This window comes from Lampetra fluviatilis, chromosome 38 (assembly GCF_964198595.1).
Source record: "Lampetra fluviatilis chromosome 38, kcLamFluv1.1, whole genome shotgun sequence".
In the NCBI taxonomy this organism is placed as follows: domain Eukaryota; kingdom Metazoa; phylum Chordata; class Hyperoartia; order Petromyzontiformes; family Petromyzontidae; genus Lampetra; species Lampetra fluviatilis.
Genome location: NC_136312.1, coordinates 4,617,159 through 4,641,593, shown reverse-complemented (window position 1 = coordinate 4,641,593; position 24,435 = coordinate 4,617,159). Strand labels below are relative to the sequence as shown.

The 24,435-nt window shown below is 54.1% G+C and overlaps 1 protein-coding gene across 1 annotated transcript in view; it reads left to right on the top strand.

The window, feature by feature from the left end:
- LOC144945584 (inter-alpha-trypsin inhibitor heavy chain H4-like) overlaps positions 1 to 6,216 on the top strand; it is a 31,789-nt gene extending 25,573 nt beyond the window's left edge. Inside the window, exons 15-16 of the mRNA XM_078874071.1 lie at positions 3,544 to 3,891; positions 5,286 to 6,216. Coding sequence (XP_078730197.1) covers positions 3,544 to 3,891; positions 5,286 to 5,482 — 545 coding nt within the window. The 3' untranslated portion in view covers positions 5,483 to 6,216. The remainder of the gene's footprint in view (positions 1 to 3,543; positions 3,892 to 5,285) is intronic.
- The last annotated feature ends 18,219 nt before the right edge of the window (positions 6,217 to 24,435 follow it).

Genomic DNA, 24,435 nt, shown 5'->3' with positions numbered 1-24,435 from the left:
ACCGCCGCCACACCAATGATAGCCGGCGGCAAAACTGTGCCACGCGCGGCCTCCCCCGTTGCCTTTTACTTCCAAGAAATGACTGAATGAAATGCACGCAATCATTAATGTCATCAACATCATTCTTCAGTCATCCTCAAACAATAATCAGAATTATCGTAATCAATTAAACTCCATCATTATTCTATTATATTTAACGACTGGTATCTGTCATCCCAATGGTGGATCATGAACACATCCAGCAATCATCGCTACCTAGAGCCATCATCATCATCTAAATATCATCGACATCAACATCTTCATCATTACCACCAAACCATCAATCAATGGCTTTCATCGGGTTGGCACACTTATCTCAGCCTCGCTGTGCGCTGCGTTGCACCACTGTCCAAGTAGATAACCTCGCATTCAATAAACCTTCAGAGCCAGGGTCAACATCCGACTCCAAACGTATTTAATTAATTAAACGAGGTAAAACTGATGGAAAAACACAGCACAAATACAGCATATGTTAATACTTGGAAATATCAATACAATGAATGAACACTACAGCATTATAACATTGTCTTAGATAACATGAAACTCAACAATAGATCCTGGATGGACCAGGCACCCACATTAGTACTGAACCACTATACAAGAGAGTAAGCTACAGTGTTAAGTAAGGGCACATCGTGTGATCACCATACTGCAGCCCAAATGTACAGCACCACACGTAACACTGAACTGTGGATGAGATATTTCGTCATCCTTGCTCTAAAGATCGCAATAAGGTTACATGGGTACGAGTCTGACTCGACTTATTCAATTACAGGTAACATTCACAATAAGGCAAGTGGCAGGCTTCGTTGTTGACTAGGCCTCATATTTATTATAACAATTTAACAGTATTATAAAGGCATTTACAGCATTATAACGGCCATTCTAACATTATAACAGCATTCCCAGTATTATAAGAACATTAACGAGCTTACAGACAATGCTTCTTAAAGTCCCACAATGAACAGTTGTACCTGTCTTGACTGGGACGCTGTTTGTGCCACCATTTTGTACTCTGTGTAATGGCCGATACCCTGCCGCATGGCTGAGAGGCTGTCAAATCGTAACTTCCTGGTCACGTGACCAAACTCAACCTCCAAACAGGAAATTCCTGTGTACACACACCCCCACACCTGCCGTTAGGCAGAACAACACTCGTGCCTCAGAACACCAAGGCCCTGAGTTCGATTCTCTGACCTGGGTCACCTTCCTGTGTGGATTTTACATTTTCTCTCCCCCTGTTCTGCATGGGTTCCCTCTGGGTTCGCCAGTTCCCTACCACACCCCCCTCCTGGTGCCTGGGCACCGGGGGGGGGGGGGGGGGCGTGCAGTTGCACCGCCTGCATACTCTCCATCTACGCCACTAACTGGAGCCCTAGGGCCAAGCCTTATTGTGAGCTTTATGAGCCTCTAGAATTAACAGTGAACCCGAAGGCAGCCTTAGCCTGGCTGCACGAGCCTCTGGAATGGAACCATGAGTCCAAGTGGTGGAGCACGATTGGTGTGGGCCCTGTGCAAGGAAGGAAGTGGGCCGCTCCTTCTCAAATTCCCCCCCCGCCGTACCTGGGCACCTCTGGCCCTCCGGCCACAGTGCCGGCTGCACCACACGATAGCTAGGCCACTGTCCTTTGGTCCGCATTAAAAATACAATACGCTTTAGGTCCGTTGACCTGGCCTCCCAGACTATTATGTGAAACCAGGGGCACGTGTTCAAGCAGAGGAAATGCTGCAATGGCTTTGACCTTGCGGCTCACCATCGGCGGAGTCAGGCTTTGTTAAACAATCGCCGCCGGTTTTCGGCGGCGATTGAATAGGGGCCCCCGTGAGCGCAGTAATCAAATGTGTTTTCTCGAATTTCATTTGAGGCGGCGTCCTTTGAGGCTTCGGAGGTCAGGGCTATGAGCTGGCGCAGCCGAGACGCCCGGTTCAGATCGATTAAACCCGGGCTCTCAAGCGCGACAATTGTACCCAAACAACAAAAGGGCAGCCCTATCGCATCCGGACTCGGTTCTGCATTTCACTTGGGCCAAACTCCAGCGCGGAGGATTCACCGCGTCGGATTGAGCGGCAAGCGGTCCGAGCGAGGGAGCACTCTTCCACAATGCGTGGACCAGGGTGTGCGTCACTTAGCAAAATAAGAGATTTCAGAAACACTTCTCTGATACCCGCTTTCCCTTGTGCCATTCGCAACGTAGTGGGGGCGGGGGGAGGGGTTGGAGATCTTTTACGGGAATTCAGAATGGATTCTTCATATTGTGATATTACACAGATAGCACGGGAGAAAATAAATTGGGGGGGGGGGGGGGGGATGACGATCGTTTTAATGGGGAAAGAACGGATAATAGTACACCGTAACGTGATAACAAATGTAGGTCAATAGCTTTAAAAAGTCAGAGTCTCTCAACTTGTTCGCTATCATTGTCAACGCGTGCCAGGTGGTCTCCAGAGTCAGGAGGCACATTTCTCGTGGCATTTGTTGCAAATTCTCAGAAGTGTCAAAACATTGTTTTGAAGCACCCTGCGTGTATTATCACCACGTTACGGGGGAGGAGGGGAGGGAGGACACGTCAACGTAGGCCTCCAGTCCGCGTGTTGTCCGCGGGGCCCTGGTCGGTTTGCTTGAGTCGGTGGGTAATCTGTGAACACAGCTGGGGGTGAGCACAGCCTCGCCACCGCGGTGATTCAGGCGACCCAGTGACCCTTTTACAGCCCCCAAGGAATTTTGTCTTGGAGGGCTCTCTTCGCCAGGTCGAATAATGTTGATTTGATTGAACTGTTTTTTTGATTTGGTCTACTGATGTTTTGATTGCCTCGTTAATCGGTTAATTGAATGGTTAGGTAAATGTTTGATTGATTGACTCATTGATCTGTTGAAATATGCTCACTCAATTGACTTGTTTCTTGAATGATTTTTTTGCATTGATTGCCCTATTGGAAGCAGAGGCAACGAAATTAAGTCTGTTCCAAACTTCAGGAACTGCATAGAAGATAAATGTTCCACTGTCACTGAACGTTCCACTGTCACGCCACTGAACGTTCAGTGTCACACCGCTGAACGTTGCATCGTCACACCACTGAACATTCCATCGTCACACCACTGAACATTCCATCGTCACACCACTGAACATTCCATCGTCACACCACTGAACATTCCATCGTCACACCACTGAACATTCCATCGTCACACCACTGAACGTTCAGTGTCACGCCACTGAACGTTCAGTGTCACACCACTGAACATTCCATCGTCACACCACTGAACATTCCATCGTCACACCACTGAACATTCCATCGTCACACCACTGAACATTCCATCGTCACACCACTGAACATTCCATCGTCACACCACTGAACATTCCATCGTCACACCACTGAACGTTCAGTGTCACGCCACTGAACGTTCAGTGTCACACCACTGAACATTCCATCGTCACGCCACTGAACGTTCCACTGTCACACCGCTTAACATCGCCCTGCTGTGCACATTCCGTGCAATGGGTGCAGGGGTGTCGGTGAGCGCCAAGGTGGGCACCAAACGCAGAGGCAGCTGGCACGGCTATGCCGAGGTCAACATCCAGGTCCCGACCGTCCAGGGCAGCCTGAAGATCCGCGTGACCGCAACCCACCTGCACCTCAATCTGCCGCACAGCTTGAGCGTGTCCCTGCAGACGAACAGCAACTACCAGATCGACAACGTCACTGTGCGTGTGGAACGGGGCAAGGCGGTGGTCGTGAGTGTCGCCGGCGGCGTGGAGATCGTGGTGTCGACGCACGGCACCCAGCGCCGACATCAGCTGGGGCTGGCCGTTCTGAATCCGCGGGGGTTGTCGCCAGCGACCACGGGGCTCCTGGGTGAGTGAGCGGACCGGGAGTCTTGCACCATTTGTCCCAACTGTCATGCCGGAGCGTCGAATCGACCCGGCGACCGTTGGGAACGCCAGTCCGATGTGCCAAACCTTACACCGCCGTGGCAGGTCCCAGTTCCGTATCAGCGCCCTTTAAAAACAAATGTATCACAAATTTCCCTTCGTCCGAAATGCGAGGCATCGCGGCCGTCGCAACATTCCCCTGGGCGCCTCTTGCACCTAAACTATGAAACTGAACTATACTATTTTATTTGACTGGGTAACGCCCAGAGGTCGCAAACGGGTTTTGATTCCTTACCCGTACCCGTACCCGGCCGCACCAGGGTCGCAAACGGGTACCCGTACCCTACCCAATACCCGGCTACCCGTACCCGGCCGGGTATCGGGTAGGGTACGGGTACCCGATTGCGACCTCTGGGATGAAGGCCATGTTGCAGGCGCGGGTGGGTTGATTCTAGGAACTTGAATTGTGAGAAGAGACAAGACGTTGGGAAATGAGTGACAAACGGTTACTCACCAGTGACTCACGGCCTACCCGTACCCGTACCCGGCTGGGTACGGGTAGCCGGGTATCGGGTAGGGTACGGGTATTGGGTACTTGATTGCGACCTCTGGTAAGGCCCCACTGAGCTGCACAGATATTTTTCAGAAGCGACCTGACCATGACAAATAATGGCTCAATGAAGTAGCGGCGTATTGTCACGTGGAAGTTTACAGCAGCCAAATGCTCTTAATCGCGTGATGTTGATTCTAAATGCGAAGGGAAAAACCGGAGGACCCGGATACAAATTCACACAACCACGGGGAGAGACACAGGCAAACTCCAAATATACAATAGGCGTCACGGTTGGGATCAAACCCCCTATCTGTATGCCAGGCGAGGTAGTTAACATCTCACCACCTTGGCGTCTCAAGACGTTCCTCGTGCGACTCTCTGCTGCATCGACATTCCAGTTTAAAAGGCGGCCTTCTTACACTCCGGAGGAGGACCCAAGAGAACTCGAGACGGACTTAATCAGAGAGCGGCCGCGACGGCGTAGAGGGATCGGGGGGGAAGAGGTTAGGCCCCCGTGCCGATATAAAGGCGATCAGAGTGGCAAAATAAGTTCCCTGTGCTGCAGGAGGGGACTGCGTGCCCATCATTAGGACCTCCTGAACACGGCTAAGCCAAGGGAACTGGCGTGTGCAGAAACCGGCAGGGGTTGAAGGGGTGTGCCAGGATTGGCTGTCGAATCGTCCGGAGATGAAACGTCCACGGCTACGGTCGGAGCATCTTCTTGTCGAGATCTCTTTGCCCCTTACCCATATTTGTTGAGATGTCAAGTTCTCTCTCTACCCGCCCCCACCCCCCATCACCCACGCCCCCCCTCCCCATCCCAGGCGTGCTTCTGCACCAGGACGTGACGCTGCTTCCTCCTCCCGATACTACCGCGTACCCCGGGCTGAGCCCACACCTGGCCCCGTCCATCTCCATCGGCTCGCGCACGCTGAGCGTCCTGAGGAAGGACCTGGAGGCCGTGACCTCGGGGTCACCGTCGGAGTGCCTGCAGACCGACTTCGCGCTGCTGGGCGCCTAGGCTCTCGCGTCGGTCGCCAAGTCGGGAGCGAAGAAATTTCCCCCGACGATTTCGCCCGGCCACCGTCATCACTGCTCACTTGTCGTCGCCGAGTCTCGGGCGCTCGTTCATTGTAGGAGGGGTCCCGGCTACGTCTCACGGATCGACGATTTCCGTGGGGTTGCCTTTGTTCCTAATCGTTTTTTCTTTCGTGGGCCGTGTCGCCTACGAGTCGCATCGTGGGGGGGGGGGGATCTTTAATGTCCACCATGAACACAAACCACGCGAGGCTAAATGATTAATAACAGGCGCTGCCCGTGGCAAGGTGTTAACTACCTCGCCTGGTATACAGGAAGTGGTGGGTTCGATCACGACGCTGACGCCTGCTGTATATTTGGAGTTTGCGTGTATCTCTCTCCCCGTGGCCGCGTGGATTTTTCTCCAGATCCTCCGGGTTTTCCCCTCCACATTTAGAATCAACATCGCGTGTTTTAGAGTATTTGGATGCAATAAATGTACGCGTGATGACAAGCCACTTCGATGAGCTGTCATTTGTGTCCAAGTCACTTCCGAAAAAGAACTACGTAGCTCAGTGGGCCTGGCCTGGTAAAATAAAAAGTTAAAACAGTTTTAATACACCCGCAGTATTAACCAGGGTGGCTAGAAGGTTCGAGCCACGAACCTCTGCAACAGCGGTGGAAAGTGTGCGGTCATCCCGAATCGTGGCGTTCCGCCCGACGCCGCGTGACGAAAAACGGCTCACAACTCCCAAACGATTGGCGTTTGGCGACACTTTCAAGCGTCCGTGCGCGTCACGTCAGGGCACCTGCAAGCGATCGATATAATAACAAAAAAACGAGCGGCTGGCGGCCACAGTTGCTGCGAACTGGGACGTGGGATTGGCTGGGAGGTTCAACTTGGGGATGGCGTGGTTGGTGGGTGGGCAGGGTAGAAGGCGGTAAGATGGGATGACGAGCTGTAAGACCGTTGGGGGCGGTTAAGTAAGAGAGAAAGGTGATTGGTGGAGAAGAGGAGGAGGAGGTGTGGCACAACAAGAGGACATTCCGGAAGGTTCTATAAAAGGAGGGAGAGGGGTCGTGGAGAGAGTACGCGGTCTTTTTTGGTGGCGGAGATTCCAGAGCGTTGTGGTGCCGTGGGAATTTACTGACTTGCAGTGGTTGTTGTACGCATGTTTGCACGTGTGTACGTTGAACGTCTTTCGCGCCGTACGTAGCCAACCGCGCTAATCAGAAGTATCTTCGCTGCAGCACGTGACATTTTGCAGAAAATCCAAGTTGACACCATTATTTTATTACTTCCCTTCTACGTGACTTTACCGAAAGAACCAAAAAAACAACCAAGTTATGGAAAAAACGGCGTGGCAAAGTGCAGCCCACGATAGCACGCGAGATGCGTGATGCAGGCCGAACAAAGACTGAGGCGTGTGGGTAGCATCTCGAAGCATCCAGCAGCATCCCAATGCCCTGTGCGATGAGGCTATGCCGAGGCAGCCGCACGACCGCTTGTTCCTACTCGCGCTGCGACGCAGTTCCATTGTGTCCAATTCATATCCGCGTTATAAAAACATGCGTTCCCTAGTACATTCGTCATCGCGTTATATATCCAATTCGCGTTATGAAAACAGGCGGACTGTACTCACCTTTCTACATAAACTATTAGCGAAGGCACCAGTGACTGGACGGTTGCCAAGGGTCAAATCTCGGTGACCCATATCTGCGAAATGGGCGGTCACATTTACCTAAACCTTGGGTGGAAGCAATTCTTTGCCAAATGCAAAAGTGGTCCGCCAAATTTCACCGAAAGCTGATTCATTTGGTGTGGAAATTGCCCCAAAGCGGAGAAAGATACGATGAGCTGGAATTTAAATAGTGCGGGCAGGGTGGTGGTGGTGGCGGTAAACTCTCGTGCATTCAAGAGAATAGGTTTTGCAACGATGCATTGATTTGCCGTCAATTGAAATTGATCATTGTGGCCGTGATGCAGGTATCTGATCGTGTGGGAGAGAATCGCCTGTTCAAGAGTCATTAAAACGTTACATCGAGGCTCTGGGAGTGGACACAACTTTACAAACGAGAGGCAAAAACGCGAGCCAGAAGAGAACCCGATTCCTGACTTGAACCTCAAGGAAGATGTTTTGACAATAGTTGTGCAAGATCCATCTAAAATAGTTTCTTATAGCTCCATAGTTCCCTCGTTATGGTTGGGAGCCTGCTGCTGTTACGTGTGGGGTGGTGGCAATCGGTTCCGAACCTCACAGCACTTGGTTCTGAGTAAAGCAGCAGTCGGGGCGATTGATGATGCAGCAGTCAACGATTCACTCCACTCACCCACCCATTAACTCACTCACCCTGACACCCAGTCACTCAGCGATGGATGATCCAGCAGTCACCCATTCACTCACGCACCCACACATTCAGGGTGATTGATGATACAGTACTCACCAATGCACTCCACTCACCCACCCATTCACTCACTCACCCTCACACCCAGTCACTCAGCGATGGATGATCCAGCAGTCACCCATTCACTCACTCACCCACACATTCAGGGTGATTGATGATACAGTACTCACCAATGCACTCCACTCACCCACCCATTCACTCACTCACCCTCACACCCAGTCACTCAGCGATGGATGATCCAGCAGTCACCCATTCACTCACTCACCCACACATTCAGGGTGATTGATGATCCAGTACTCACCAATGCACTCCACTCACCCACCCATTCACTCACTCACCCTGACACCCAGTCACTCAGCGATGGATGATCCAGCAGTCACCCATTCACTCACTCACCCACACATTCAGGGTGATTGATGATACAGTACTCACCAATGCACTCCACTCACCCACCCATTAACTCACTCACCCTGACACCCAGTCACTCAGCGATGGATGATCCAGCAGTCACCCATTCACTCACGCACCCACACATTCAGGGTGATTGATGATACAGTACTCACCAATGCACTCCACTCACCCACCCATTCACTCACTTACCCTCACACCCAGTCACTCAGCGATGGATGATCCAGCAGTCACCCATTCACTCACTCACCCACACATTCAGGGTGATTGATGATCCAGTACTCACCAATGCACTCCACTCACCCACCCATTCACTCACCCAATGATCAATCATGATCTTAAATTATAATTGAGGAATCCGATGAGCTATAAAGTTATTTTTCGCAGAGGTCCAGTAGGGGCGGGGCAGCAAGTTACAACAGACAATACAACAACGCGATAGGAGTGCAAAGTACGTGAAAGGTAAACAAATAACTAAAATAAATCCGTGTTTTTCTTACCAGCTGAGGCCCACTGAGCTATTAGCTTCTTTTTCAGGAGCGACCTGGCTATCAAAATGATAGCTCAGCGAAGTGGCTTATCATCATCATCATCATCACGTGGACATTTATAGCAGCCAGCAACTCGCTGTGGGGACAGTCAGAGACGGAGAAAGAAAGCAAGGGACGGGGTTGGAGGAAAGGCGCAAGGTTTAAGGAGAATCTTCTGGAAGGTTCCAGAAGGGACGGGGGAGGAGGGGGATGCCGAGGTGGGGGTGGGTGGCTACGTAAGCGCGGGGCTGCCATGGGGAGGGAGCTACCTCCTCCGACGACGCTGACTCGAGGTACCGCGTGAGTCGTGCTGCTAAAGCAATGCAGGCGGTGGTGGTGGTGGTGCCTTATCCGGCACCACTCGTGCGGACTTTTAATAATAATTGAAATTGATAAAGCGCCCTTGAACAATGGTTCTCAGGGCGCTATGCAATGGAAAGGCGGAACATGGTTTGAACAAGAAGCAAGTAAAGAAGAATTTACACCATTGGAACCTCCTTTGCCAGTAGCAAAATATGATAATTGTATTTTTACCCTTTTATCTGGCAACAATACTGACACCTTTTTTTTCCGTGCGCCTTTTGGCGTCATCTGATCCAACACCATGTGAGACTAGGCTCTAAGAAAAGCTGTCTCGGGTGTGGACCAATCAATTTCAAGCACAGTGCGTACCTTATCAGAGTTGTGTTTTTTTGTTTGCATTCCGACCGCGGGTATTGTGGTCAATGCAAACATGACTCCTCGTAAAAAAGATGTCAGTTTTGTCGCCAGATAAAAGGGTAAAAATCCAATTATCAAGTAAAAAGAAGTTAAGACGTTTAAAAATAACTAAAAGAGAAAGCCATTTAAGAACGGATGCGTTTTCAGTCGAGATTAGAATTGTTGTAAGTGTCCCGGAAGTCCCCTTGACCCCGAAAAGGGAGCAAGGCGTTCCAGAGTTTCGGTGCCGCAAACTGCAAAGGCGCCGTCACCACAACCTCCTCCAAGTTGTGACTGCGAGGGTCGCGAAGTGGGATCGTGGCAAACACGCCGCTGTCTCCATGGGCGGCAAACCGACGGGCAGCTCAGCTGCTCGGAGCACAACTCCCGTCCGTGTGGTTCTGCAATCCGTCTCCTTTTTAAATGCTTTATATTAAGTTCGCTTGCTTGCGCGCTTACGACCGTGCAAATCTTTCGGTCGTTTTTTAACCCACTTCCCGTGATCCAATCGAGCTCACATTTTGCACACAGACTCGTTGTCCGTGTAGCAACGCTCACGACTCGTTCACACCGGATAGTTGGAGGCACACTGGTTTATTAACACCATACGTTATGACATACACACTTGAGGGGGTATCGGCCCCCTCACCCGTCTATCTGAGGACACACCTCCTAGCTAACCCTAGCCTGCCTCAGAGTCCTCCTCTCGTGGACTAGGGGAGGATATCTTGGCCCGACACTGGTCAGTCGGGCCCGGTACTCAGAGTCCAGACCAGCACTGGCTCTGGCTCTGGTACCACGCCACTGGCTCGAGCCTGCGCGGTCCTGACAAGGACGGCGTACCAGGGGGAGACCAGGGCTCTATCTAGGACGTCTTCCGTCTTCTCTTCTTAGCTCACACATCACTCCCGAGCCCCCCGATACATTCCCCTTTTATACACCCCCCTCCCTGAGGGGTGGGGCCCCGGGGGATCGTAACGTCCGAAGCGCGGACGTCGTAGAGGCCACCTGCCCGTGCACTGACGTAGCCCCGCCCACTGTGCTTGTTTACCATAGGCTGCCATGCATAACGGGCTCTCTGTAACACCCCTACATCACTCCCCCCCACATAGCATGCAGCCGTCCCGGCTGCCAACATACAAAAATTTGACAATAAAGGTGCCTTCACCCCCTGACCGCGCGTGTGCCTCACTATTTTTGAACCATAACAGGAAACAGAACAAGACGCAACAACAAGATGAGAAACAATCCGTCGCACCCCCCCCCCGAATAAATACGAATTCCGTAAAAAAACAGCCTATATACAATCAGCAGGGAACCCACCACGCACACACAACAACGGTGAACCCAACATATGTACATCCGAGGAGCGGGAAACACACCATCCACACAACACCCAATAAACACAACAGCTATGTACACATTTTCCGGCCTCACAACAGTTTGCGCATTTTAGCGCGCGTCCTTGCAGCGGGCCCCTCACACGGGGTAACCGCGCGTGGCGGACCATCAGGTAGGGACTGTCCGTCTTGAGGTGAGCATTCATCTGACTCCGCGTGACCCTCGGTATCCGCAGGAGGGGTGATCGGGCGTGAGCCCGTCACTCCTGATGCTCCTGAAGGTGGCACAGCCGGCAAGGCATTAGGTGAGAGCGACGGAGACGGACCCAGCAAGTCGGCCGACCCCCCACATGTTTGGCCACGCGCGTGTGAAGTGGGGTTGTGTACCGCAGCGAAGGGTTTTAATCTGGAGGGGTGCACGAACCATCGCCGCTTCCCCCACTTGATGCGCACGCACTGCGGACGTAACACCTCCACCACTTCCACAGGGCCCCGCCACGGCCGCACCAGTTTAGAGGAGGTTGCCAGTGGCACCTGGGGGCAGTGCAACCATGCCTTGTCCCCCGGCTTCCACTGCAACATGTGCGCTCGACTCAATCTAAGGCGCTCATTCGCCTTCTGACGGAGGTCAGGGTTTTGCATTGCAGCATCCCGTGCCTCGGTCAATTTGTCCAGATTAAATTTAACGTGGTCAGCCAGATTAGTTTTTCCCTGCGGCACGGGGATCCGCAACTGGGCACGAACAGGCGGGTCTGGTTCTCGGCCGTACATGAGGTAAAAGGGAGAAAACCCCGTAGCCGCATGGGGTGCCATCCGGTACGCCGCCAAGACCCCCTGAATTTGTAGGTCCCAATCCGTTTGCGAGTCCGAAACTTGTTGTGATAACATGGACGAGATGGTGCGATGCAAACGTTCGACCATCCCGTCAGTTTGTGGGTGATATGGGGAGGTCCGAATTTTCTTTGTGCCCAGGAGATCACAGACTTGTCTGAGTAGTTTACCGGAAAAATTTCTGCCCTGGTCGGTCAGCAGCCTCTCCGGAGCACCTTTGTCCAGGACATAACCCTGAACAAAGGCCTCCACGATGGCTGCTGCCGACTGGTTGGCCAGAGGCCAGGCCATAGGCCAGCGTGTAAAATACTCGACACCCGTCAACAAATATCTATTTCCTCTGGGGGTGGCGGGGAATGGTCCCAAAATGTCGAGAGCGACCAGCTCGTTTATCCTGGACACTTTAATCGATTGCAAGGGCGGGTTAGACTCCCGTGCCGGCGGTTTGCGTTGTGCACATTGAGGGCATGATCCCAACAAATCCCCAACATCCCTCGTCATGCCGGGCCAGTAAAAATCAAGTTGCAGCAAGGCGAGAGTCTTTTGGGTCCCCTGGTGTAGGAGGCGCTCATGAGCGGCCCATACCACCCTACCCCGCAACCCAGTAGGGACCACCAGCCGATGTCGACGTGACTTCCCGTCCCAATGCATTAGCAGACCTTGGCACATTTCCCATGCGTCGGAACCACCTCTTTTTCCCCCCGCCGCACCGCCAACGCGACGTCGCCACCCGAGGAGGGAGACATCCTCCATCTGGAGGCGCCCCCATTCAATGACGGGCAACCCCAACAGGGAATCTTTGCCCTGTTGTTCGATCGAATTAGGAACCACTGCATCGTCGTCGTTGGCGGCCGCCAAGACAGGTACCGATGTGTCCCCTGGAGGCCGGCAATGTCCAGACCCCAGGAGGCATGCACACTCGGAGGTGGTTGGCAAGCGTGACAGAGCGTCCGCGTTGGTGTGGCGAACGCCCTTACGGTATGTGGTTTGGAAATCGTAATCCTGGAGGACCTCCAACCATCGGGACAATTGTCCCGATGGCTGTTGAACCCTCAGGGCGTACTGCAGTGCCGCATGATCTGTGCGGACGGTGAAATGCCGACCGTACAGATATGGGCGATACTGTTGGACGAAATGGACAATTGCCAACAGTTCCCTACGGGTGACACAATATCGTTGCTCCGCTGGAGACAACACCCGACTGCCGTACGCAACCACACGTTCCACGCCGTCAACCACCTGGGAGAGCACGCCCCCAATACCCGTGTTGCTCGCATCGGTGTCGAGCAAGAATGGTTTAGAAAAATCAGGGTAAATCAGGGGAGGAGCGTTTACCAAAGCGTCCCGAAGGGAGCAAAAAGCAGCTTCCTCCTCCTGACCCCAGCAGAACCGAACCCCTTTAGATGTTAAAGCATGTAGGGGTTTGGCGATAGTCGCAAAATTAGCGACGAAGCGTCTATAATACGACGCAAACCCAATAAAACTCCTAACCTCTCCCACTGAGGTGGGAGTCGGCCAGGAGCTGACACACTGCGTTTTGGCGGGATCGGTAGAAATACCTGAGCGCCCCACGATGTGCCCCAAATAACGCACCGACTGCGTAACAAATGGCATTTTTGGGGCTTAAATTTCAAATTAGCAGCCCGCATCTTTAGGAAAACCGCCCGCAACCTCTGGAGATGTTCATCAAAAGTTTTGCCAAAGACAATGACGTCATCCAAATAAATCAGGCACGGCTCCCATTGCAAACCAGCCAAAACCAATTCCATCAACCGCTGGAAAGTTGCCGGCGCTGAGTGTAAGCCCATCGGCAACCGGTTGAATTGAAACAGGCCGTGCGGAGTACGGAAAGCAGTTTTAGGCTTTGAATCATCGTCCAGAGGAAGCTGCCAGAATCCCGAAAGTAAGTCCAATGTGGAGAAGAATCGCGCTCCCGCCAAGGCGTCAAGCGATTCGTCCATCCGTGGGAGCGGGTATGCGTCGGCAACCGTAATTTTATTAAGGCGCCGAAAGTCAACGCAAAACCGCAACGAACCGTCCTGCTTCTTAACCAGGACGATCGGCGCTCCCCAAGGGCTGTTGGAGGGAGAAATGATGTCGGCGGCTAGCATGTCATCAACAGCCGATTTGACATGGTCCTTTTCAGCGGGACTCAACCGAAAAGGATTCTGGCGTATTGGCGCGCTGTCACCCGTATCAATGTGGTGACGCAGCAGATGAGTGCAGCCCAAATCGTATTTATCCCGACTGAAAACGTCGGAAAATTCCCGCAGTAGTGTCTTAAGACGTTGGCGCTCTAAATTTGAGAGGTCCGTCGATCCCGCGCAAAGCGCCTCGAGCCACCCTTCATCGCTGTCCGAATGTGGCCGCGGTGCAGGGACAGCGCCGACATGACTCGCGACGGGTTCCTCACAGGGCACCGGCGTTGCGTGAGCAAGCACGGTCCCCTGTGGGACCACCACCGTCTGCGAGCCCACATTGAGGACCGCGATGAAGGGTTCTCCTTCCCCTCTCACTATGGTCTGGGCCGGGAGTAAATTAGGTCCACTGACCCCGGCCCTAGACGGTCCCAACAGAACCCCTTGAGCCCCAATGCCCTTAGCGAAGGGCCGCCGAAGTTTCAAGGGGATCAACATTTGCGCCCCCGGAGGAACGCGCACCGTTCTATCTACGAACGCCGGCACCGTCGCGAACGCCGTCCGGCTCGTAGCGGGGGATGGCAGAAACGCCATGCGTCGGCCCGATGGGAGCTCAATGCATCCCTGGTCGATTAATATTCTAATCGGCATTTTGGCCAGGAAGTCCGTCCCCAGCAGGCACGGAACCGCCAGCGAGGAGGAAACAAAAATCGGCCCAGATAATTTAATATCCCCGACACAAATCTGGGCTCGAATTTGTCCGATGATGCCAAGTGAACCCCCGTTAGCAGCAAAGAATGGTACATTAACAGGCATCAAAGGACGGCTCTGGGCAGGGAGAATGTTATAAATCAACTCCGAAATAATGGTCGCCGATGCCCCTGTATCGACCAGGATGCGCACCTCGACCCCATCGATGTGACCCACAACGGCCGACGACCCCGACGACGCGGCTACAACCCGATGGGCCAACACGGACCACTGGCTGGGTTCAATGTGAGTACCCAGAGCGGTGCGTGTTGGTGCCATGGTACGCGGTGTTTGAGTGTGTGACGGGCGTGTGCGTGGGCCAAACATGAGGGGTGCCGCGACTCGCCGGATTATGATGGTGGAGCTTGTGACGAGGGCCGGCGTCCCGTTGAGGTGTCGTCCCGCGCTGCCGAGGAGAGCGGCACCCCGAGGCGACGTGGCCCCGGATGCCGCAGTTATAACAGCGTGGAAGCGCTGGTGGCGACGATGGATGTTGTAGACGGCTTGAACCGGCCCGGTCCTCCCGCACTCCCGCTCCGTGCTGCCGTCGATGGTCGATGGAGCAAACCGCTTCCACCGGGAGGGTGGCTGCAGTGACGGCACGCCCGCTCGCTGCCTTGCTGGCCTTCCGTCGTTGAGAGGACAGGTTTGCGTGGAGAAGACGGGCCGCTTGGAGGGAGCACATCTCTGCATCGTCCTGTGCGACAATGACGATGTCTAAGTCGTCCGCCAGCAAAAGTATCTTCTCTGTCACCATGGCGTCGACACCCTCGTCATCCATTCGTGGGAAGGCCTCCTTCGCCAGTGCCAGGAGGCTTGTGCGGTACGCCAGGGGCGACTCCTTCGTCCCCCGCTGGCGATCGTAAAAGAGTTGGCGACAGTCCGATGGTGGACCATATACTGCAGATAGCACCTGCATCGCCTTCCGCAGCGTCGAGCGCCTCTCCTTCGGAGCCGACGTTAGAGTGGCGAGGGCGTCGCTGTCGAGGAGTGCTGGCAGCGCGCGGAGAGCCTCGGCGTCTGTCCACTGTGCCATCTCCTGGTGAGCGAGGAAGCGCCGCTGGAAGCCGCCCCAGTCGCCATCCTCGCCCACAAATTCCTTGAGCGGGGGCAGACGCTGATGTAAGGCAGCGGCTGCAGAGGACGATCGCGCTCCCTCGTCACCCTCACTTGACTCAGCGTCGGCCCGAAGCAGCGATGGCATCGCCGGTCGCACCCGTGAAGACGTTCCGCCCGTGGGTGGTGACGCGGCAGATACTGTACTCTCGCCGTTGGACGCGATGCTTAGAGCGGCCACGCCCTCAACAGCAGCTGCGGCGATGGCGGGAGTTTCAAAATGTTGCCCCGTTGAAATGGCGGGAAGGCGCTGTGGTCGTTGGCTGCTGTCGCCCCGTGGCGGTTCCGCAGCCCCCAGCCGCGTGATGTTGTCGAGCATGGCGGCTGCGGCGTACAGGAGCTCGGCCAGCTTCGCGTGCGCCTGCCTCAGCCCCTCCGTCGACGGCTCCCCTTCCTCCAGCTGCTGTGGCGCGGACGCGCCCAACCCCGGCTGGTCGATGGCATCTTCAGCCGTGTCGGGCCCTCCGACTGCAGAGGTGTCTTCTGCCTCTGGTACCCCGACTCGAGTCGTCCGGCGTGTATCCATGTTCGTACTTTGTTTCACTTCTGACGCCAGATGTAGCAACGCTCACGACTCGTTCACACCGGATAGTTGGAGGCACACTGGTTTATTAACACCATACGTTATGACATACACACTTGAGGGGGTATCGGCCCCCTCACCCGTCTATCTGAGGACACACCTCCTAGCTAACCCTAGCCTGCCTCAGAGTCCTCCTCTCGTGGACTAGGGGAGGCTATCTTGGCCCGACACTGGTCAGTCGGGCCCGGTACTCAGAGTCCAGACCAGCACTGGCTCTGGTACCACGCCACTGGCTCGAGCCTGCGCGGTCCTGACAAGGACGGCGTACCAGGGGGAGACCAGGGCTCTATCTAGGACGTCTTCCGTCTTCTCTTCTTAGCTCACACATCACTCCCGAGCCCCCCGATACATTCCCCTTTTATACACCCCCCTCCCTGAGGGGTGGGGCCCCGGGGGATCGTAACGTCCGAAGCGCGGACGTCGTAGAGGCCACCTGCCCGTGCACTGACGTAGCCCCGCCCACTGTGCTTGTTTACCATAGGCTGCCATGTATAACGGGCTCTCTGTAACACCCCTACATGCGTGACAATAAATTTTCGTGAAAAATTTTTTTCCCAAATTTTTACACTTTTTAGGAAAAAAAAAATTCTATTTAATTACCAATTGCTTAATGATGGCAGGCAATCATCTGACCCATATGTGGCAGCCATCTCAAGCCAGAGGACGAGAGGACTCTAGCCGCTACGCATATAAAGGATTTATAGTGAAAAACTTTGTTTTTACGGGTAAATTTTTTGTTTGTTTCCCCCACTTTGGGTTGACGTCTTAAATTCTGACCACCCCCCCCCACTACCCCCACCTCCACCCCTCTGATCGACGTGACCGCAATGTCTCAGCCGGGCGAGTGCCCCAGCAGCAGCAGCAGCACGACTCCAAACGTGAATTCCATTCAAATCTGAACGTCCTTTACGGGGCGTTATCCGTTGCCCCCTCCCCCCCGTCACTGACCCAATTCATTAATGATGTCATTGTGGCCTGGAAGGCGTTAACACAAACTGGGGGGGGGTCCGGGGGGGGGGCTGAGCGTGGGTATGGGGGGGGGTGAACACGAGGTGCCTTTTGGAAAGCTCTCTTCTCTCCTCTCTCTCGGGAGCCGATTTGATTTTTGTTCGGCCGTAATTTTGGATTCCCGATAACAAATCTGGTCCGGCAGAGGCAGGAGGCGGCTGATAAGGACCCCGCGTGTCCTCAAGATAACGGGGGGGGGGGGACGCAGCCCCTGCACCGCCCCCCACCATCACGTTTCCTAATCCCCCCACCCCCATCTCTCCCTCCTCTCTCTACACCTCCCCCATCTCTCTTCCTCCCCTCCATCTTCCTCTTCTCCTCTCTTTTTCCTCTTCCTCCCACCACCTCATCTGCGAACGACCCTCGTCGACACAGTCGTCCTTCCCCCGCGCCTCCGACGAGCACGGCCGGCTACGTACGGCGCAAAAGAAGTTCGCCGTACATGCTGCATTCTCGTCCCTTGGCAGCAGCGAAGATTGCACGGAAATCCACGTGGCGGTCATCCCCAGACCAGCCACGGACAGCGCCGTCTGGTCAATTCCAACTCTGGCTAGAACGTCTCCCTTATGCCACGCAGATTGTCCGGCGGCTATTTGGACCATACTTCACCACGGTTGGTCAACGCAGATTGAGGACCAGGGAGCACGTCGCAAATCCCACTCGCCCGTGCAATTGCACCGCCTGCACACTCGATAGCCAAGTCACCGATCGATGCCCGGAGCCTTGACACTGGCTCACACCACTACAAACCTTCACCAAACCACACAACCACACCAGCCGGCGGCCACCTCATCACACCCAACACCGTTACAAAGACACAGATCCCCCGTATAGACTGTAGGGGGGCAAGTGCTGTTAGCGAGCACCTATGAAGGCCGGAACGGTACACAAGGGGGTGGGTTGCCAGCACCACACCCGACCGTCTTTGTCTCCCCAGTGGCCAGTGGCGATGTTTACTACACACCGCACCGGGTACTCATTTTAGGGGAGGCCCAGGACCGGTTCACAATCGTCACTGGTATTGGCCGTGAGCGGGAGTCGAACCCCAGTCGCCGGGTTCACAGCGCAGGGCGCTAACCGCTACACCACCGCTCCCCACATCACACCCAACACCGTTACAAACCCTCTGCGCAAGACGCACCACACACCAACAGGCAGGCAGCCACACCACCCAACTACCCCTACACAACAACCTCCCCCCTTCAGGACCAAACCACCTCGGGACACCAACGCACAGAGAACCACACCTGACACCACCTCCACCAACCACGCCATCGCACCACCCACCATTCCCTCGCGAATTTCTGCCCAGCAGTCCACGGACACCACGCGGCGATTTACAAAAGCACGACTTTATTTTGTTTATTCATGGATCACGTTCATTCGCAGGGCACCCACACCCCCTTCCCTGGGGGTGGAGGGGGGGCGCGGGAGTTCGCAAACGCTCGCAAAAGGGACGTACAAAAATACGCGTAAACTTACGTAGGGGGGGGGGGGTGCTCGCCGGTCGATCTCCCTTTGCATCCGTGCGTCGGCCACACCACCGCGGGGGGCCTTCCCCCCCCCCCCATCATCCGCCGAGAAGGCGACTTGGCACTCGGCGCCAGCCGCGAGTGACTTTGCCCGACCGACCAAACGCACCCCCCGTCCACCCCCCCAACGCTCCGGGCTCGCACCCCTGGCCGCGGGGGGGGGGGGTGAACTGGCGGTGGAGTCCCGGGAAGGGGGGGGGGGCTTGCACCCACGCCGGGGTTTGGCGCGGGTGGTTGGGACGAGGAGGAGCCGGCGAGAGGGTCCCGCCGGCGATCTCCCGAGATGCAGCAGAGAGGCTTCGCCTTCCCACTCGAGTCGTTCGCTCCCACGCTCTCGGATCCGTACGCTCGCTCGCACAGGTGTGTGAAGTCAGCTCACTCACACAGGTGTGTGAAGTCAGCTCACTCACACAGGTGTGTGAAGTCAGCTCACTCACACAGGTGTGTGAAGTCAGCTCACTCACACAGGTGAATGAAGTCAGCTCACTCGCACAGGTGTGTGAAGTCAGCTCACTCACACAGGTGTGTGAAGTCAGCTCACTCACACAGGTGTGTGAAGTCAGCTCACTCACACAGGTGAGTGAAGTTAGCTCACTCGCACAGGTGAGTGAAGTCAGCTCACTCGCACAGGTGCGTGAAGTCAGCTCACTCACACAGGTGTGTGAAGTCAGCTCACTCACACAGGTGAGTGAAGTCAGCTCACTCACACAGGTGTGTGAAGTCAGCTCACTCGCACAGGTGAGTGAAGTCAGCTCACTCACACAGGTGAGTGAAGTTAGCTCACTCACACAGGTGAGTGAAGTCAGCTCACTCGCACAGGTGCGTGAAGTCAGCTCACTCACACAGGTGTGTGAAGTCAGCTGACTTACACAGGTGAGTGAAGTCAGCACACTCACACAGGTGAGTGAAGTCAGCTCACTCACACAGGTGAGTGAATTTAGCTCACTCACACAGGTGAGTGAAGTCAGCTCACTCACACAGGTGTGTGAAGTCAGCTCACTCACACAGGTGAGTGAAGTCAGCTCACTCACACAGGTGAAGTCAGATCACTCACACAGGTGAGTGAAGTCAGCTCACTCACACAGGTGAGTGAAGTCAGCTAACTCACACAGGTGAGTGAAGTCAGCTCACTCACACAGGTGAGTGAAGTCAACTGACTCACACAGGTGAGTGAAGTCAGCTGACTCACACAGGTGAGTGAAGTCAGCTCACTCACACAGGTGAGTGAAGTCGGCTCACTCACACAGGTGAGTGAAGTCAGCTCGCTCACACAGGTGAGTGAAGTCAGCTCGCTCACACAGGTGTGAAGTCAGCTCGCTCACACAGGTGTGTGAAGTCAGCTCACTCACACAGGTGAGTGAAGTCAGCTCGCTCACACAGGTGTGTGAAGTCAGATCGCTCACACAGGTGAGTGAAGTCAGCTCACTCACACAGGTGAGTGAAGTCAGATCACTCACACAGGTGAGTGAAGTCAGCGCGCTCACACAGGTGTGTGAAGTCAGCTCGCTCACACAGGTGTGTGAAGTCAGCTCACTCACACAGGTGAGTGAAGTCAGCTCGCTCACACAGGTGTGTGAAGTCAGATCGCTCACACAGGTGAGTGAAGTCAGCTCACTCACACAGGTGAGTGAAGTCAGATCACTCACACAGGTGAGTGAAGTCAGCTCGCTCACACAGGTGTGTGAAGTCAGCTCGCTCACACAGGTGTGTGAAGTCAGCTCACTCACACAGGTGAGTGAAGTCAGCTCGCTCACACACGTGTGTGAAGTCAGATCGCTCACACAGGTGAGTGAAGTCAGCTCACTCACACAGGTGAGTGAAGTCAGATCACTCACACAGGTGAGTGAAGTCAGCTCGCTCACACAGGTGTGTGAAGTCAGCTCGCTCACACAGGTGAGTGAAGTCAGCTCACTCACACAGGTGAGTGAAGTCAGCTCACTCACACAGGTGAGTAAAGTCAGCTCACTCACACAGGTGAGTGAAGTGAGCTCACTCACACAGGTGAGTGAAGTCAGCTCACTCACACAGGTGAGTGAAGTCAGCTCACTCACACAGGTGAGTGAAGTGAGCTCACTCACACAGGTGAGTGAAGTCAGCTCACTCACACAGGTGAGTGAAGTCAGCTCACTCACACAGGTGAGTGAAGTCAGCTCACACACACAGGTGAGTGAAGTCAGCTCACTCACACAGGTGAGTGAAGTCAGCTCACTCACACAGGTGAGTGAAGTCAGCTCACTCACACAGGTGAGTGAAGTCAGCTCACTCACACAGGTGAGTGAAGTGAGCTGACTCACACAGGTGAGTGAAGTCAGCTCACACACACAGGTGAGTGAAGTCAGCTCACCTCACACAGGTGTGTGAAGTCAGCTCACTCACACAGGTGAGTGAAGTCAGCTCACTCACACAGGTGTGTGAAGTCAGCTCACTCACACAGGTGAGTGAAGTCAGCTCACTCACACAGGTGTGTGAAGTCAGCTCACTCACACAGGTGAGTGGAGTCAGCTCACTCACACAGGTGAGTGAAGTCAGCTCACTCACACAGGTGAGTGAAGTCAGCTCACACACACAGGTGAGTGAAGTCAGCTGACTCACACAGGTGAGGGAAGTCAGCTGACTCACACAGGTGAAGTCAGCTGACTCACACAGGTGAGTGAAGTCAGCCCACACACACAGGTGAGTGAAGTGATCTCACTCACACAGGTGAGTGAAGTCAGCTCACTCACACAGGTGAGTGAAGTCACCTCACTCACACAGGTGAGTGAAGTCAGCTCACTCACACAGGTGAGTGAAGTCAGCTCACTCACACAGGTGAGTGAAGTCAGCTCACTCACACAGGTGAGTGAAGTCAGCTCACTCACACAGGTGAGTGAAGTCAGCTCACTCACACAGGTGAGTGAAGTCAGCTCACCTCACACAGGTGTGTGAAGTCAGCTCACTCACACAGGTGAGTGAAGTCAGCTCACTCACACAGGTGTGTGAAGTCAGCTCACTCACACAGGTGAGTGAAGTCAGCTCACTCACACAGGTGTGTGAAGTCAGCTCACTCACACAGGTGAGTGAAGTCAGTTCACTCACACAGGTGAAGTCAGATCACTCACACAGGTGAGTGAAGTCAGCTCACTCGCACAGGTGAGTGAAGTCAGCTCACTCGCACAGGTGAGTGAAGTCAACTCACTCGCACAGGTGTGTGAAGTCAGCTCACTCACACAGGTGAGTGAAGTCAGCTCACTCACACAGGTGAGTGAAGTCAGCTCACTCACACAGGTGAGTGAAGTCAGCTGACTCACACAAGTGAGTGAAGTGAGCTCACTCACACAGGTGAGTGAAGTCAGCTCACTCACACAGGTGAGTGAAGTCAGCTCACTCACACAGGTGAGTGAAGTCAGCTCACACACACAGGTGAGTGAAGTCAGCTCACTCACACAGGTGAGTGAAGTCAGCTCACTCACACAGGTGAGTGAAGTGAGCTGACTCACACAGGTGAGTGAAGTCAGCTCACACACACAGGTGAGTGAAGTCAGCTCACCTCACACAGGTGTGTGAAGTCAGCTCACTCACACAGGTGAGTGAAGTCAGCTCACTCACACAGGTGTGTGAAGTCAGCTCACTCACACAGGTGAGTGAAGTCAGCTCACTCACACAGGTGTGTGAAGTCAGCTCACTCACACAGGTGAGTGAAGTCAGCTCACTCACACAGGTGAGTGAAGTCAGTTCACTCACACAGGTGAAGTCAGATCACTCACACAGGTGAGTGAAGTCAGCTCACTCGCACAGGTGAGTGAAGTCAGCTCACTCGCACAGGTGAGTGAAGTCAGCTCACTCACACAGGTGAGTGAAGTCAACTCACTCACACAGGTGTGTGAAGTCAGCTCACTCACACAGGTGAGTGAAGTCAGCTCACTCACACAGGTGTGTGAAGTCAGCTCACTCACACAGGTGAGTGAAGTCAGCTCACTCACACAGGTGAGTGAAGTCAGCTCACTCACACAGGTGAGTGAAGTCAGCTCACACACACAGGTGAGTGAAGTCAGCTGACTCACACAGGTGAGTGAAGTCAGCTGACTCACACAGGTGAAGTCAGCTGACTCACACAGGTGAGTGAAGTCAGCCCACACACACAGGTGAGTGAAGTGATCTCACTCACACAGGTGAGTGAAGTCAGCTCACTCACACAGGTGAGTGAAGTCAGCTCACTCACACAGGTGAGTGAAGTCAGCTCACTCACACAGGTGAGTGAAGTCAGCTCACTCACACAGGTGAGTGAAGTCAGCTCACTCACACAGGTGAGTGAAGTCAGCTCACTCACACAGGTGAGTGAAGTCAGCTCACTCACACAGGTGAGTGAAGTCAGCTCACTCACACAGGTGAGTGAAGTCAGCTCACCTCACACAGGTGTGTGAAGTCAGCTCACTCACACAGGTGAGTGAAGTCAGCTCACTCACACAGGTGAGTGAAGTCAGCTCACTCACACAGGTGTGTGAAGTCAGCTCACTCACACAGGTGAGTGAAGTCAGTTCACTCACACAGGTGAAGTCAGATCACTCACACAGGTGAGTGAAGTCAGCTCACTCGCACAGGTGAGTGAAGTCAGCTCACTCGCACAGGTGAGTGAAGTCAACTCACTCGCACAGGTGTGTGAAGTCAGCTCACTCACACAGGTGAGTGAAGTCAGCTCACTCACACAGGTGTGTGAAGTCAGCTCACTCACACAGGTGAGTGGAGTCAGCTCACTCACACAGGTGAGTGAAGTCAGCTCACTCACACAGGTGTGTGAAGTCAGCTCACTCACACAGGTGAGTAAAGTCAGCTCACTCACACAGGTGAGTAAAGTCAGCTCACTCACACAGGTGAGTGAAGTCAGCTGACTCACACAGGTGAGTGAAGTCAGCTCACACACACAGGTGAGTGAAGTCAGCTGACTCACACAGGTGAGTGAAGTCAGCTGACTCACACAGGTGAAGTCAGCTGACTCACACAGGTGAGTGAAGTCAGCTCACACACACAGGTGAGTGAAGTGATCTCACTCACACAGGTGAGTGAAGTCAGCTCACTCACACAGGTGAGTGAAGTCAGCTCACTCACACAGGTGAGTGAAGTCAGCTCACTCACACAGGTGAGTGAAGTCAGCTCACTCACACAGGTGAGTGAAGTCAGCTCACTCACACAGGTGAGTGAAGTCAGCTCACTCACACAGGTGAGTGAAGTCAGCTCACTCACACAGGTGAGTGAAGTCAGCTCACTCACACAGGTGAGTGAAGTCAGCTCACTCACACAGGTGAGTGAAGTCAGCTGACTCACACAGGTGCGTGAAGTCAGCTCACTCACACAGGTGAGTGAAGTCAGCTGACTCACACAGGTGCGTGAAGTCAGCTCACTCACACAGGTGAGTGAAGTCAGCTCACACACACAGGTGTGTGAAGTCAGCTCACTCACACAGGTGAGTGAAGTCAGCTCACACACACAGGTGAGTGAAGTCAGCTCACTCACACAGGTGAGTGAAGTCAGCTGACTCACACAGGTGCGTGAAGTCAGCTCACTCACACAGGTGAGTGAAGTCAGCTCACTCACACAGGTGTGTGAAGTCAGCTCACTCACACAGGTGAGTGAAGTCAGCTC